The sequence below is a fragment of the Phyllobates terribilis genome, unplaced genomic scaffold (genome assembly GCF_046119375.1).
Source record: "Phyllobates terribilis strain yellow unplaced genomic scaffold, ASM4611937v1 Scaffold_2__4_contigs__length_985480577, whole genome shotgun sequence".
Classification (NCBI taxonomy): domain Eukaryota; kingdom Metazoa; phylum Chordata; class Amphibia; order Anura; family Dendrobatidae; genus Phyllobates; species Phyllobates terribilis.
The window spans coordinates 868599722-868616581 of NW_027362762.1; the positions used below are offsets into that span (position 1 = coordinate 868599722).

At 43.7% G+C, this 16860-nt stretch overlaps 1 protein-coding gene across 8 annotated transcripts in view; it reads left to right on the forward strand.

Annotated features, from left to right (window-relative positions):
* Positions 1-16860, forward strand: part of AP1S2 (adaptor related protein complex 1 subunit sigma 2) — a 100401-nt gene that overhangs the window by 29448 nt on the left and 54093 nt on the right. For 7 of the 8 annotated variants that reach the window (XM_073668052.1, XM_073668048.1, XM_073668051.1 and 4 more), the window contains exons 3-4: positions 5631-5739; positions 10891-11028. In XM_073668052.1, coding sequence (XP_073524153.1) covers positions 5631-5739; positions 10891-11028 — 247 coding nt within the window. Of the gene's footprint in view, positions 1-5630; positions 5740-10890; positions 11029-12184; positions 12217-16860 lie in introns of all 8 variants that reach the window. The other variant, XM_073668053.1, reaches the window with a different exon arrangement.

Below are 16860 nucleotides of genomic sequence, written 5' to 3' on the forward strand. Positions count from 1 at the left end.
TGATTGATTGACAGTTCACACCCACAGCATTGTTGTGCTTCTGGCCCTAACTGTGCTTTTTGATGGTGCTGTAGGAGGAAGCTTTACCCCTGCAGTGTCAGCGGACTGGTCCAGCGATCAAGCCAGCTTCACATCAGGGCTTACATGCACTATGGAAAAGAATTCTCAAGTATTGCACTCATTGCCTAGGAGATCGGCCACCTTTGATAGGCTTCAGTGGTGGTTGGTAACCTCAGCCAGGACCAGTAAACCTTCAAAGTAAAAAAAGAAAAAGAAAAATGTTAACAACATTGCAGAGTTGCTTGCTATTATAAGCACTTTGCAGTGTTCACCATTTATAATGATGAGACTGTGAAGAATATTCAAGATCTAATCCCATGTCAATCACTATGCCCTGTTTGGCAGGGGATTATAGAGGTCTACAATGTTCAGCTGTAATCCGACACTTCTGCATCTGAAGAAGAAGGGAGGTGGCTGAGGGACAGTGAGTGACAAAACCCCCACCAGCTAGCTGTGAGCTGCTACCGGAAGCACCCCTGGAGATCCCAGCCATGCGGCCGTCCCTATGTGTCAGACAATTATAATTGAATACCGAGTTATGGGAATACTATATGTCCCAGTTATTTATAACCTAGATTTTCGAGATCCCAAGACTATGGGGGATGTCACCCTGGCTTCCAGCCTCGTCTAGCACGTTGGGATAGGGAGATGCACAGCCTTTCGGAAGCACCTAGGGCCACTGTGTTTGGTCTCCATGAGTAGCAGGTGCCCGGCTGGATCCGATGACACCAGAACCGGCTATCTCGTTCTGTCCATTAAGGAAGTATAGCCCATTTTAGTTTTTGGAGTTTTTAGCTGAGAGAGACCAGGGGTAGGGATTTACAGGTGCATCTCACTAAATTAGAATATCATCAAAAAGTTAATTTAATTCAGTTCTTCAATGCAAAAATTGAAACTTGTATATTATATAGAGTCATTACACACAAAGTGATCTATTTCAAGTGTTTATTTCTGTTAATGTTGATGATTATGGCTTACAGCCAATGAAAGCACAAAAGTCATTATTTCAGTAAATTAAAATAATTAACAAAAAACACCTGCAAAGACTTCCTAAGCATTTAAAAAGGTCTCTTAGTCTGTTTCAGTAGGCTCCACAATCATGGAGAAGACTGCTGACTTGACAGATGTCTAGAAGGCAGTCATTGACACACTCCACAAGGTCCCAGAGTTCCAATTTTCATTTGGAATTCAAGGTCCCAGAGTCTGGACGAAGAGTGGAGAGGCACACAATCCAAGCTGCTTGAGGTCTAGTGTGAAGTTTCCACAATCAGTGATGGTTTGGGGAGCCATGTCATCTGCTAGTGTAGGTACCCTGTGTTTTATCAAGACCAAAGTCAGCGCAACTGTCTACCAGGAAGTTTTAGAGCACTTCATGCTTCCCTCTGCTGACAAGCTTTTTGGAGATGGAAATTTCATTCTCCCGCAGGACTTGGCACCTGTCCACACTGCCAAAAGTACCAATACCTGGTTTAAAAACAACAGTATCCCTGTGCTTGATTGGCCAGCAAACTCGCCTGACCTTAACCCTATAGAGAATCTATGGGGTATTGTCAAGAGGAAGATGAGAGACACAAGACCCAACAATGCAGACGAGCTGAAGGCTGCTATCAAAGCAACCTGGGCTTCCATAACAGCTCAGCAGTGCCACAGGCTGATCGCCTCCATGCCACGCTGCATTGATGCAGTAATTGATGCAAAAGGAGCCCCGACCAAGTATTGAGTTCATTTACTGAACATACATTTCAGTAAGCCAACATTTCGGATTTTAAAAACATTTTTCAAGCTGTTGTAATAACGTATTCTAATTTACTGAGATAATGACTTTTGTGTTTTCATTGGCTGTAATCCATAATCATCAACATTAACAGAAATAAATGCTTGAAATAGATCACTCTGTTTGTAATGACTCTATATAATATGAGTTTCACTTTTTGTATTGTACAACTGAAATAAATTAACTTTTTGATGATATTCTAATTTAGTGAGATGCACCTGTAGGTCCAGCCAGGGGGCAGGAGGGGGAGTGACCGAGAGGGGTTAAGAGCTCCAGAAGTCCTAGCTCAGTAGTCTTTTTCCTGGGAGGTTGCGACAATGCATCGTGTGGGAGAAGTCCTGAAACCAAGGGGACCACAAGCCTCCCATGTGGCAGCCCCTCCCCCCGCAAGCCAGGCCTTCCATCTGACTGGTAACTGACTCTCAATAACCGCTTATATCTTTTGTAACACCACTATTGTGTTTGCGTCTCTGACCATTATGTATGTATATCCCTTATGTATATAGTGTATTGTCTAGTGTGCCCTTAAGTCGATTAATTATATAATTTAACCTTGGGCTGCTCTTTTATCTCTATCCACGAACTCTCGTGTCCGTTGTTCGGTTCAACAAACACGCTACCGGGCTTGTTTCTGCCCCGATATAATCGCCCAGTCCTAGTGGGAATTATATCTAATAGAAACTGGTGGCAGCTCTACCAGGCCGACAAGGTTCTGCTTCACTGGGGCTAGCGAAGGGGCCTCTCAGCCTGTCAGGGGTGTGAGCGAGTGTGGTGCCACGTCAGTGACTGAGTGGGCCACCTCTTCTCACTCCCGGTGCCTTCTTGTACCCGTGTGGACATCGGGTGTCTGTGTAGAACTGTACCAACCTGATCTTCTGCGTCCCCGAGGAGGTGCGGAATGTCACGTTGGTGCAAAGGGCTGATCCGTATCATGTGATCTGTCTGACGTAATTGTGACGTCAGGGGGGTGGCGAGGTGTGGATTCGTCACAAGTGTTGGCAGAGGTGGTATTCTGCGGGATATCCCTGGTGCCATAAATAACAGAGACTAACCCTGTAATAACCTGAGAAGCTGAAAAATCTGTAATTCAGCTATTTTTCCTGGTTGGCGTACCTGCTGTTTTGGTTAAACATAACAAAGCAGATTATTGGAGATGTCTTTTCTGCCTGTATCTTAACATGGTTTATAAAGGTCTCATCTCAAGGACAAGCTGGCCATTTGTGTGATATTCTAAATTTCAAGCAAGTCTTAATTGCACTAATGTGATATATATAATACTTCTGCAGAGCGAGGCCAGATCTGCCCTTTGTAGAGGAGAAGATAGATGGCTTTTTGGATTAATGTAGGAGCACTCAACAAATGTTCCCAATTATCATCTCCTCAAACCTAAACCTCTTCCCCACGGGCCTAGCCGCTGCCACGTGTCTGACTGCTCCGTGACAGCGGCTCAGGAATTAATGTACTGCCAGTGTGAGCTTAATAGTGCAATGGTTACCGAGCGGGAGAGGCTGCTAAGATGCTGCGGCATCGGTGCATGGATCAGCTCCAAGTGTACTCAATCAGGGACAGGCTTTTAGCAGATTTTTCTTTATAAGTGTCAGTAATTATATAGCAACACTGAGGCTGACAGATTTGGAAAGGTTACAGGGTAATGGGTGTGTGACAGCTTCCTTTAACCTGTTGTCTACAGCTCCTACATTTTAAACTGTACCTGCTTACCAGAAACGTATTTTGTGGGCTTTTTGTCTGCTGCTTGTATTCTCAATTTATAATTGTGCTTGGGTTTAGTGATAATATTGAGGCACAGGGCACAAATCACTCCTTAGGCTATTATCACACATTGGGTTTTTTCAGCTTTTTTTTCTGCAGCAAAACCTGATCTCTTGCTTTTTTGCTTGTTTTTTTGCTGCTTTTTTTTTCACTATCCTTTTGTCTCTTTATGCATGTACATAAAGTTCAGTGAAAAGAAAAATCTCATTCTGGTTTTGGCACAAAACTGCTGAAAAACCTGACACCCGTGTTTTTTCAGCATTTTTTTCACCACCCATTACTTCCAATGGGTGAAAAACGCTGAAAAATGCTGAAAGAAGCGATGCTCTACTCTGCAAATCACCACGCAAAGCACAAAATCCTGAACAAAAAAAAACCAAGGTGTGTGCATTAGATTTCTGGAATCTCATAGACTTTGTTAGTACTGTAAAATACAGCTGAAAATTTGCATAAAAAAACGCATTAAAAAAATGCTGAAAAAAACGCAATGTGTGAACATAGCCTTAGTCTCATGAAATTAGATACCAATGTCAGTGTTTGTGATGTGATTTACCAACATGACTTCCTCTCCGCATCTTCTACAGGGTCTGAAAACGATCTGCGCCTTCACTGAATGCTTGCACAGTAGAAGATGCCGCCAGCGGTGGAAAGTTACATGATAAGCAGAAGACGTAGATTAGGGACTATGAAAGGTTTAGCTAAAAAAAAGAAGTGTTTTTCAGGGTATTCTTAAAATTGTGGATTTGGGTAATTAATCTGATTGTCTGGGGTAGTGCATTCTAGAGATCTGGTGCAGCGCGAGAAAAGATGGAAGTGTGAGGATAATATTTTGGAGGATGTTAGTCTTGGATTACCAGAATAATGGAGAGCACAGTTAAGGTGGTAGACAGATAAGTGAGAAGATGTGGGGCGGTGCAGCATTCTGGAGAGCTTTATGAATGAGTATGTTAAAACTGTTTCCGGTTTTGGAAAACCCCTGTCCCCCTGGTGGTTTGTTTTAAAAACATCCTTACTAACCCTCCCTGGTCCAGCACTGAGTCTTTACCGCAGCTCCCAGTGTCTGTTATAGTCTGCAGCGATGATGACATGTTGACAACACTGCAGTCAAAAACTGAGACAAGCGGCTCGTGCCATCAATTCGGGCAGAGCTGCTGAGCTCAGTTATTGACCGCAGTGCTATCGATGTAACGTCAGACATCAGGAAAAGCAGTACTGACTCCACACTGGACCCCGGCAGGATGAATAAAGAACAGTTTTTTGTTTTTTTTGCTAAATAAACTGTAGCTGGGCAACAGCAATTTTACATTGTATTCTACAGTGAATGAGCAAGCGGTGCAATGGCTGGCACAGGGAGGAGGAATTGGTGTAGTGGCTGGTCAGAAATTCGAGCCTCGCTGCTGATTTCAGGATAGATTGGAGAGTGCGATGTAACCACGATAAGAATGTATGAGAGCAATAATAATAAGCTCACGCTGCACATTTTCATTCTATTATCCATTTTGGTAACTCTTTTGGCATTTCTTACGTCTGCTATATTGGTTCTCATCCAGTTTTGATTACAAATTAAGTTCAGTGGTTGGACAACAATAGGCAGAAGCTTGCTTCAAAGAGTGTCTAGAGGACATAGATTTCATTAATTTACCTCTTAGTGGGACCCCCACAATTAGCTTAGCAATAGGGTACAATTCAAGCATGTCTGAGCCCTAACAGACACAAAGTCCCTTTTCTGTTGACCTATAATGGTCCAGTGTTTCTACAGGCTTTGCTAATTTTGACCTGAAAAATATCAAACTTTTTTCCCTGGCATAAGGCAAGTAAAACAGTAATGAAAACGCAATCTTCAAATTTGTTCCTCTGGTTTGGAGTCCATTAGTCCATAGTGGGAGGATAAGCGTCCTAGTGTATGTATGCCTCATAGGCCTATTTTACCTTATGGCTCCTTTGCTCTGTTGGTTCTTTGCCATTAGCTTTGTGTGTGTGACCCTTTATAAAAGCCACTCCTGCTGAAAACCATTATTCATTTCAGGTACGCCAGCCTTTACTTCTGCTGCGCCATTGAGGACCAAGACAATGAACTTATCACCCTGGAAATAATTCACCGTTACGTGGAGCTTTTGGACAAGTATTTTGGCAGTGTGAGTTTAATTGCAGCACTTTAGATTAAATACCATGTCTGAGGAATGACTCTCATTAAAACTTCAGACAATGTAAATCATGTGATTTAGAGCTGGCTGCTTCCTATTCCTTGTAGGTTATTATTTCCTGTTGCAGCGATGAATGGGCTAAATTCGATGATTTTCACCTTCTTTTATCCCCAGAGTCCACAGACATGTCCCCTATCCCCTACGTTATGTGTTATACCCCATTAGGGACATTCCCTAATGATCAGATTACTAGCACTATATGATAATCAGATCTACTAAGTATTTCAGAATTGGTAGTCTCATCAATACTGTCATTATGATTGATTACACATCAATATTCAGGTCTTGTAAACCCAGCCCATCTTTGGGAATTGTTATTATGCATTCCTTAAAGATGATTTTAATGTATAATTTGCATTCTATAGATGTTATTTACTACTATAGCAATCAGTGATATGTGTTTAGGAAATATTTTCAAAAAGCAGATTTCTACCTTTTAGGGTTCCTGAAATATAATTGGAGCTCTTCTCTATGTGAGCGCTGTACAGGAAGTCCCTATCATTACAGGACATGTTCTCTATATGATCTCTGTACAGGAAGTCCCTATCACTACAGGATATGTTCTCTATGTGAGCTCTGTACAGGAAGTCCCTATCATTACAGGACATGTTCTCTATGTGAGCGCTGTACAGGAAGTCCCTATCATTACAGGACATGTTCTCTATATGATCTCTGTACAGGAAGTCCTTATCATTACAGGACATGTTCTCTATGTCAGCGCTGTACAGGAAGTCCCTATCATTACAGGGCATGTTCTCTATGTGAGGGCTGTACAGGAAGTCCCTATCATTACAGGGCATGTTCTCTATGTGAGCGCTGTACAGGAAGTCCCTATCATTACAGGACATGTTCTCTATGTGAGCACTGTACAGGAAGTCCCTATCATTACAGGACATGTTCTCTATGTGAGGGCTGTACAGGAAGTCCCTATCATTACAGGACATGTTCTCTATGTGAGCGCTGTACAGGAAGTCCCTATCATTACAGGACATGTTCTCTATATGATCTCTGTACAGGAAGTCCCTATCATTACAGGACATGTTCTCTATGTCAGCGCTGTACAGGAAGTCGCTATCATTACAGGACATGTTCTCTATGTGAGCGCTATACTGGAAGTCCCTATCATTACAGGACATGTTCTCTATGTGAGGGCTGTACAGGAAGTCCCTATCATTACAGGACATGTTCTCTATGTGTGCACTGTACAGGAAGTCCCTATCATTACAGGACATGTTCTCTATGTGAGCGCTGTGCAGGAAGTCCCTATCATTACAGGACATGTTCTCTATGTGAGGGCTGTACAGGAAGTCCTTATCATTACAGGACATGTTCTCTATGTGAGGGCTGTACAGGAAGTCCCTATCATTACAGGGCATGTTCTCTATGTGAGCGCTGTACAGTAAGTCCCTATCATTACAGGACATGTTCTCTATGTGAGGGCTGTACAGGAAGTCCCTATCATTACAGGACATGTTCTCTATGTGAGCGCTGTACAGGAAGTCCCTATCATTACAGGACATGTTCTCTATGTGAGCGCTGTACAGGAAGTCCCTATCATTATAGGACATGTTCTCTATGTGAGCGCTGTACAGGAAGTCCCTATCATTACAGGACATGTTCTCTATGTCAGCGCTGTACGGGAAGTCCCTCTCATTACAGGACATGTTCTCTATATGATCTCTGTACAGGAAGTCCCTATCATTACAGGACATGTTCTCTATGTCAGCGCTGTACAGGAAGTCCCTATCATTACAGGACATGTTCTCTATGTGAGCACTGTACAGGAAGTCCTTATCATTACAGGACATGTTCTTTATATGATCTCTGTACAGGAAGTCCCTATCATTACAGGACATGTTCTCTATGTGAGCGCTGTGCAGGAAGTCCCTATCATTACAGGACATGTTCTCTATGTGAGCGCTGTACAGGAAGTCCCTATCAGTGCAGGACATGTTCTCTATGTGAGCGCTGTACAGGAAGTCCCTATCATTACAGGACATGTTCTCTATGTGATCTCTGTACAGGAAGTCCCTATCATTACAGGACATGTTCTCTATGTGAGGGCTGTGCAGGAAGTCCCTATCAGTACAGGACATGTTCTCTATGTGAGCACTGTACAGGAAGTCCCTATCATTACAGGACATGTTCTCTATGTGAGCACTGTACAGGAAGTCCCTATCATTACAGGGCATGTTCTCTATGTGAGCGCTGTACAGGAAGTCCCTATCATTACAGGACATGTTCTCTATGTGAGCGCTGTGCAGGAAGTCCCTATCATTACAGGACATGTTCTCTATGTGAGGGCTGTACAGGAAGTCCCTATCATTACAGGACATGTTCTCTATGTGAGCGCTGTACAGGAAGTCCCTATCATTACAGGACATGTTCTCTATATGATCTCTGTACAGGAAGTCCTTATCATTACAGGACATATTCTCTATGTCAGCGCTGTACAGGAAGTCCCTATCATTACAGGGCATGTTCTCTATGTGAGGGCTGTACAGGAAGTCCCTATCATTACAGGGCATGTTCTCTATGTGAGCGCTGTACAGGAAGTCCCTATCATTACAGGACATGTTCTCTATGTGAGCACTGTACAGGAAGTCCCTATCATTACAGGACATGTTCTCTATGTGAGGGCTGTACAGGAAGTCCCTATCATTACAGGACATGTTCTCTATGTGAGCGCTGTACAGGAAGTCCCTATCATTACAGGACATGTTCTCTATATGATCTCTGTACAGGAAGTCCCTATCACTACAGGATATGTTCTCTATGTGAGCTCTGTACAGGAAGTCCCTATCATTACAGGACATGTTCTCTATGTGAGCGCTGTACAGGAAGTCCCTATCATTACAGGACATGTTCTCTATATGATCTCTGTACAGGAAGTCCCTATCATTACAGGACATGTTCTCTATGTCAGCGCTGTACAGGAAGTCCCTATCATTACAGGACATGTTCTCTATGTGAGCGCTATACTGGAAGTCCCTATCATTACAGGACATGTTCTCTATGTGAGGGCTGTACAGGAAGTCCCTATCATTACAGGACATGTTCTCTATGTGTGCACTGTACAGGAAGTCCCTATCATTACAGGACATGTTCTCTATGTGAGCGCTGTGCAGGAAGTCCCTATCATTACAGGACATGTTCTCTATGTGAGGGCTGTACAGGAAGTCCTTATCATTACAGGACATGTTCTCTATGTGAGGGCTGTACAGGAAGTCCCTATCATTACAGGGCATGTTCTCTATGTGAGCGCTGTACAGTAAGTCCCTATCATTACAGAACATGTTCTCTATGTGAGGGCTGTACAGGAAGTCCCTATCATTACAGGACATGTTCTCTATGTGAGCGCTGTGCAGGAAGTCCCTATCATTACAGGACATGTTCTCTATGTGAGGGCTGTACAGGAAGTCCCTATCATTACAGGGCATGTTCTCTATGTGAGCGCTGTACAGGAAGTCCCTATCATTACAGGACATGTTCTCTATGTGAGCGCTGTACAGGAAGTCCCTATCATTATAGGACATGTTCTCTATGTGAGCGCTGTACAGGAAGTCCCTATCATTACAGGACATGTTCTCTATGTCAGCGCTGTACGGGAAGTCCCTCTTATTACAGGACATGTTCTCTATATGATCTCTGTACAGGAAGTCCCTATCATTATAGGACATGTTCTCTATGTGAGCGCTGTACAGGAAGTCCCTATCATTACAGGACATGTTCTCTATGTCAGCGCTGTACAGGAAGTCCCTATCATTACAGGACATGTTCTCTATGTGAGCACTGTACAGGAAGTCCTTATCATTACAGGACATGTTCTTTATATGATCTCTGTACAGGAAGTCCCTATCATTACAGGACATGTTCTCTATGTGAGCGCTGTGCAGGAAGTCCCTATCATTACAGGACATGTTCTCTATGTGAGCGCTGTACAGGAAGTCCCTATCAGTGCAGGACATGTTCTCTATGTGATCTCTGTACAGGAAGTCCCTATCATTACAGGACATGTTCTCTATGTGATCTCTGTACAGGAAGTCCCTATCATTACAGGACATGTTCTTTATATGATCTCTGTACAGGAAGTCCCTATCATTACAGGACATGTTCTCTATGTGAGCGCTGTACAGGAAGTCCCTATCAGTGCAGGACATGTTCTCTATGTGAGCGCTGTACAGGAAGTCCCTATCATTACAGGACATGTTCTCTATGTGATCTCTGTACAGGAAGTCCCTATCATTACAGGACATGTTCTCTATGTGAGGGCTGTGCAGGAAGTCCCTATCAGTACAGGACATGTTCTCTATGTGAGCACTGTACAGGAAGTCCCTATCATTACAGGACATGTTCTCTATGTGAGCACTGTACAGGAAGTCCCTATCATTACAGGACATGTTCTCTATGTGATCTCTGTACAGGAAGTCCCTATCATTACAGGACATGTTCTCTATGTGAGCGCTGTGCAGGAAGTCCCTATCATTACAGGACATGTTCTCTATGTGAGCGCTGTACAGGAAGTCCCTATCATTACAGGACATGTTCTCTATGTGAGCGCTGTACAGGAAGTCCCTATCATTACAGGACATGTTCTCTATGTGATCTCTGTACAGGAAGTCCCTATCATTACAGGACATGTTCTCTATGTGAGCGCTGTGCAGGAAGTCACCATTATCTGGGGAAAACCGCATTCCATTGGAGCTGCACATAGGAGTGATCCAAAATACAGTCATCCCTTGTTTTCTTAGCCATCAATCAACAGCTAGGAGGACAGCTAGTGGGGAATTTCCACTCCTCTTATGAATACACTTGTCTCATAACTTTTCTATATTCTTTCATTGTCCATATTAACCAAATGGACAGAATATTTTTTTTTGCCTAATAAAGTTTCCGTGTTCCCGTTATTTGCTGCTCTGACATAATGAGGCGACAGATCTGCTTTAATAACGGTACCATTTTCTGTGATTCGACTGATTTAATCTGCTCTGAGTTCGTAGCTCCGGCTCAGCTGGGGTTTCCAGTAACAATACCCATTCTGGTTGTTAATTTACAACTTATTCTCTCTGGATTTGCTTTCAGGTATGTGAACTTGATATCATCTTTAATTTTGAGAAAGCGTATTTTATTTTGGATGAATTTCTCTTGGGAGGAGAAGTCCAAGAGACGTCAAAGAAAAATGTTCTTAAAGCCATTGAGCAGGCTGACCTGCTACAGGAGGTAAGGAAAATGGAGTTCTCCGCTGCATGCATATTTATTGGCTCCTTGTATGCGTCCTGCTACTAATCGCTGAATGATGGGGCATCCAAACCCCGGGCCTGCTGCCACGCATCTCCTAAACATCAGTATCCTGTATTGTAAACTTATCAATCACGTTCTCAAATTATGGAGGAAATCACCAATATATTGGTGTAAAAAGAAGGTTGATTGCAATAGGTCATTTAATTTTTTATTTTCCTGTATAGGAAAAACAATAGACTACAACATTTCCTATATTGAGGACCACTGCAAAAAAAAATGTATACTTTATGGTTTTCATTTTTCTTACAATTGGTCCCTATATGAATGGATGCCAAGGCATCTGTCCTGACTGTGGCCACTGTTGCGGGTATACCCCATGAAGGTATACACTTGAAGGGAATCTGACACCAGAGTTTGCTCTGTAATCCGAGAGAAGGATGATGTAGTGACTGAGAGCCTGATTCCAGTGATGCATCACTTGCTGGTTCGCATGCTGCCATTTTAATACAATCCCTGTATTCTCTGCTGCAGATGTAGCAGAGCTCAGAATGCTGAGCCCTGTGTAACTCCGTCCCCACTGCTGATTGGCAGCTTTCAAAGTACATAGGGTGAAAGCTGCTAATCAGTGTTGGAGGCAGGGTTGTATTAGGAGGCAAGAGACACCTAGTCCTGTAGTGATAATCTCCTGCTGATAAAACACTAATTGTATTGGAGCTTATTAAGTGATACATTGCTGGAATGAGGCTCTCAACTCCTACATTATGCTGCTCTCAGATTGCATAGCAAAAACCTGCTGACAGATTCCCTTTAATGTAGCTGAGAACACCATGTGCACTTAGCCTTAGACACCCGTACTTTTGCCGGTACATACATTTCCTGCAGGCCTTAGTTTGGATCCCCTCATTAGTACTGTGCATGTGTTGCATGCAACTCCATCTTCAGTGTCCGTCCCTGTCTGTATTGTGACTGTGTAATAAAATCAGACTAAGGCTGTTGTTTCCCTCTTGTCTTGGAGACTCGGCAGGTTCTCATTTCCGCTTTGTCTTGTAGTTTATTGTTATTACTATGTGTTGTGTCTGGCGTCCACTTCTGATACACGTGTGTGCTTCTCTACTCTCTCATTGCTGAATTCCAGAAGCTAGACTCTCTTCTTTGACACTTTTTCAGGTATAGTTTATCAACCCTAACTCTTCTAAAACTACCTATGCAACTTACCTACTAAACCTTACTAACACACAACCCCTCTGATCAAGGATTTATATATCACAAGAACCCTCTCTTTCCTACCCAGACATATTTTAAGCTGAAAATGCAATATTAAAAATAGACATTTCAGTTTTATCCACTACTGGGAGGTAAATTAACTACTTATTTTAATGGGTTTTTCAGATCTGATATAGTGCTGTTGGATTGGTTTGGGTCGTCTCTGCAGTACTAGCTCCGCGATATGTGTGCATGTTTCTCTGTCTACTACTGCAGCTTAGCAGTGTATAGGCCATGGAGGTAAAACTGCTGAAACATTCAGAGTTTGCAGGCGAGCCTTGCAGCAAGTGTTCATTTTCCCTGCAGCACCTCCACAGGATAAATGAAGCATCACATTGTGCCCAGTGAAATCATTGAGCTGACCATGTGATGCCTAAATGGCCTGGGTCCTCCAGAGAGAAGAAATTCTTTGCAGCCACTCTCCATTTGTAGTCTTCTTTTTTGGAAGAGCCCAAATGAAGGATTCCCCCCTTCTATATCCCAGAAAAGCAGATGAGCCAACGAAATAAGCTGACTGTCTCCTGCACTAAATAATGTAATGATCCGTATAGGTGGGGCCCAATATACAACACGTGTTCAAAAAGACCTTTAAGTGAACCTGTCAATAGGTTGATGCTGCTCATGGTTCAGAGCCTGACTGTGTGATAACAGCCAGGTATGTTTTACCCTGAAATGCACCTGGTGTTTCAGAATAAATATACTTTGAAAAGTTAGCCGGGGACTATAAGGAGAAACCTGACCAGGCCGATGCGATCCCCAGTTGGCCGCCCCCCACAAACTTTGTACATAGGGAGAGACGTTATTAGTGTGATACAATCTGCGGCCGGCCTCTCCCCACCTACTGTGCATATAGGGAGAGACCTTACTAGTCCACGCAATCCCCAGCTGGCCTCACCCCACCCACTGTGTACATAGGGAGAAAACTTGCTAGTCCGATGTGATCCCCAGCTGGCCACTCACCAACCACTGTGTATATAGGGAGAGACCTTACTAGTCCGATTTGATCCCTGGCCGGCCTCTTTCCAACCACTGTACACATATAGACTTACTAGTCCGATGTTATCCCTGGCTGGCCTCTTCCCAACCATTGTGTACGTAGAGACCTTACTAGTCTGATGTGATCCCCATCCAAACTTTCCCCAACCACTGTGTACATAGAGACCTTACTAGTCCTATATGATCCCTGGCCGGCCTCTCTCCAACCACTGTACACATATAGACTTACTAGTCCGATGTTATCCCTGGCTGGCCTCTTCCCAACCACTGTGTACGTAGAGACCTTACTAGTCTGATGTGATCCCCATCCAAACTTTCCCCAACCACTGTGTACATAGAGACCTTACTAGTCCTATATGATCCCTGGCCGGCCTCTCTCCAACCACTGTATACATAGAGACCTTACTAGTCCGATGTAATCCCCGGCCAGCCTCTCCCCAACCACTGTGTATTTACTCGTCTGATGTGAACCCTGGCCGGCCTCTCTCCAACCACTGTGTATATCGGAAGAGACCTTACTAGTCCTATGTGATCCCTTGCCGGCCTCTCTCCAACCACTGTTTACATAGAGACCTTACTAGTCCGATGTGATCCCTGGCCGGCCTCTCTCCAACCACTGTATACATAGAGACCTTATTAGTCCGATGTAATCCCCGGCCAGCCTCTCCCCAACCACTGTGTATTTACTCGTCTGATCTGAACCCTGGCCGGCCTCTCTCCAACCACTGTGTATATAGGAAGAGACCTTACTAGTCCTATGTGATCCCTTGCCGGCCTCTCTCCAACCACTGTTTACATAGAGACCTTACTAGTCCGATGTGATCCCTGGCCAGCCTCTCCCCAACCACTGTGTATATAGGAAGAAACCTTACTAGTCCGATGTGATCCCTAACTGGCCTCTCCCCAACCACTGTGTATATAGGAAGAGAACTTGCTAGTCCGATGTGATCCCCAGCTGGCCACTCACCAACCACTGTGTATATAGGGGGAGACCTTACTAGTCCGATGTGATCCCCTGCCGACCTCTTTCTAACCACTGTATACATAGGGAGAGACCTTACTAGTTCGATATGATCCCCGGGCCAGCCTCTTCCTGCCCACTTTGTACATACAGAGTCCTGTCAATCAACTGGAGCAAGAAAAAGGCTGCCGGGGACTGCATCAGACTAAAGACTATGTTCACTATGAAATCCGCAGCGTAAAACATACATTGCGCAGCCAGGCTCAAAACTACGGGCAGCATGAACTGAATGACAGGTTCCTTTTAATTCCCCAAAGTGCAGATGGGAGATAAACTTTCTTCAATTTCCACTGATTATGTAGATGGTGATTTCTTGGCCATTCACCCAAGAGATATCCTTGTATTGTAGGACAACATTTGGGTTGAATTCTCCTCTTAGTTGCAGTCAGCCTTTAGACTTTATATTTGTGGTGTTGTTCCTAGCGGTGTTTGCCTTTACTTTGCTGCACCTTCACTTACATCCCATAGAGCCGTGCACAGTATTCTGCTCAGACCTCTGAGCGCTGCTCTTGTATAGGGAGAAGCATGTCTCCTGTATATTTTCCCATACAGACAAGTTACCTTGGGAGGTACTGAGGTTTAAGAATATTTAGGTAGATTTCTGTAGCCGGAGTTAAAGCCCCTGCTGAAACAACCGATAAAAAAAATGAAGGGAGAGAGCGGCCTTCGCATTATGTGACCACTTCCAGCATTGTGTCTGTTGCAGTGTACACTGCTTTAACCATCTTGTGTTTGTATTACATGTGATATAATTATCCTTTGCTGTGATTTTTTGCTTTTGCTGCATATTAGTCAGCATCGCCGTATGCTTTGTTGTGCCGTGTTACATATTTATAGTTACTTAGTTTGACTAGTTTGAGCTGCTGAAGTGGGGTGTTAATTAATGTTTAATGCCATAAAGGAAAAAGGAGGTGGGAAAGAAAGAAGAGGGGGCCTGAGACCCCTGCAGTCACACGTATTCCTGGCTGGGTGGAAATTAGCTACCTCACTGTCTTTCTTTTCACCATCCAGCAAATAGCAGCAGTGTTTTACAATGTAGTTAGGAAATTCTGAACATTACATTTGCCAACTCTATTGGACTGGATTTAAAGGGGTATTCCCATCTCCGAGATTCTATCTTAATATGTAGTAGGTGTAATAATAATATTAGCAAATGCCTCCAATTAGAAATGTAGTATAGTTCTTCTGATTTGCTATGTCACTTACCCCATGTGCGGGTCATTGCAGTAGCTTAGGTATCCATGGTTACGGCCACTAGCAACTAACTGTCACTATATGAGTGGTCGAAAACATGGTTACTTAAGCTACTGCAATGCCCTGCACATGGGATAAGTGACATAGCAAATCAGAAGAACTATACTACATTTCTAATTGGAGGTATTTTCTAATATCATTATTATTATACCTACTACATATTGGGAGAGGATCTTGGAGCTGGGAATACCCCTGTGTCCCCATAGGCTTGCTCTATGTGAAAATAAGAAAATTAACCCTCTGCCGCTCCCGCGCCACCTCTCCAGTGTACCCCGGTGTCATCATGACTACACCACGTGACCGCTGCTGCTAGTCACATGGCACAAAAGCATGCTCCTTGATTGGCTGCAATGAGTCACGTACTGTAGTCATGACTTCATCATTTCTGCTGTGACAGCGATGACCTGGAGTGGCAGGGGTTAATAGGGTTCATTTATTTATTATTTTTTTTTACATAGAGCAAGCCTGTGGTGTTAAAAAAAAGAACCTTACCCTGGATCTCTAAATGGGGTATTTCTTTTAAAGCTGTATGATGCCTGTCCTTTGGTTCCATTTTGGTCAGTCAAATTTCAAGGGGTTATTTGGTGCCTCTCCCTTCCTCATCAAGTAGTGAGAGGTTCTGCTGATGTTGCTCCAGCGGCCACCTGAAGGATCGAGTGCCAGATCATCAGATATCCTGCATTCATCCTACTCCAATGGGACAGGTACATGATACCTTCCGGGCAGCCATTCTCACAACCCCAGCGGCACCTGCGTTCACAGCCTCTGCTGCAGACTCCATCGTATCTGATGAAAACAATAGTGCAGAACACAGTCACTACACTGTGCGCACAATTATTGGGCAATTTGTATTTTTAATAAAAATTCTATTACTCAACAACTATAGTGCTGTCTGCCAATACAAAAGGTCAATAAACCTGCATATTAACCCCTTCACCACCTAGCTATTTTCCATTATTGCCTCACCCTCCTCATTACACAAATACACATCACCTGATCATCCAATCAGCTTTCAAATGTATACAGCTTGGAGATGGAAAATCTGCGTAAAAATGATGATATGGTCAAATCCTCACTTGTGTAATAATTGTGCACACAGTGTAGTTTTGTGCTGCCTTCACCATGGGCAGTATGAATCAGAGCCTAGCAGTGTGATTGCTGACATGCTATGTATGTACACACATTGGAGAGACCTGTCAATCACCTGGAGTGGGATGGGGAGAAGCCGGGTGGGGGCCTCGCCGGACTTGTTAGTTCTATTCCAATAGTTCCCAACC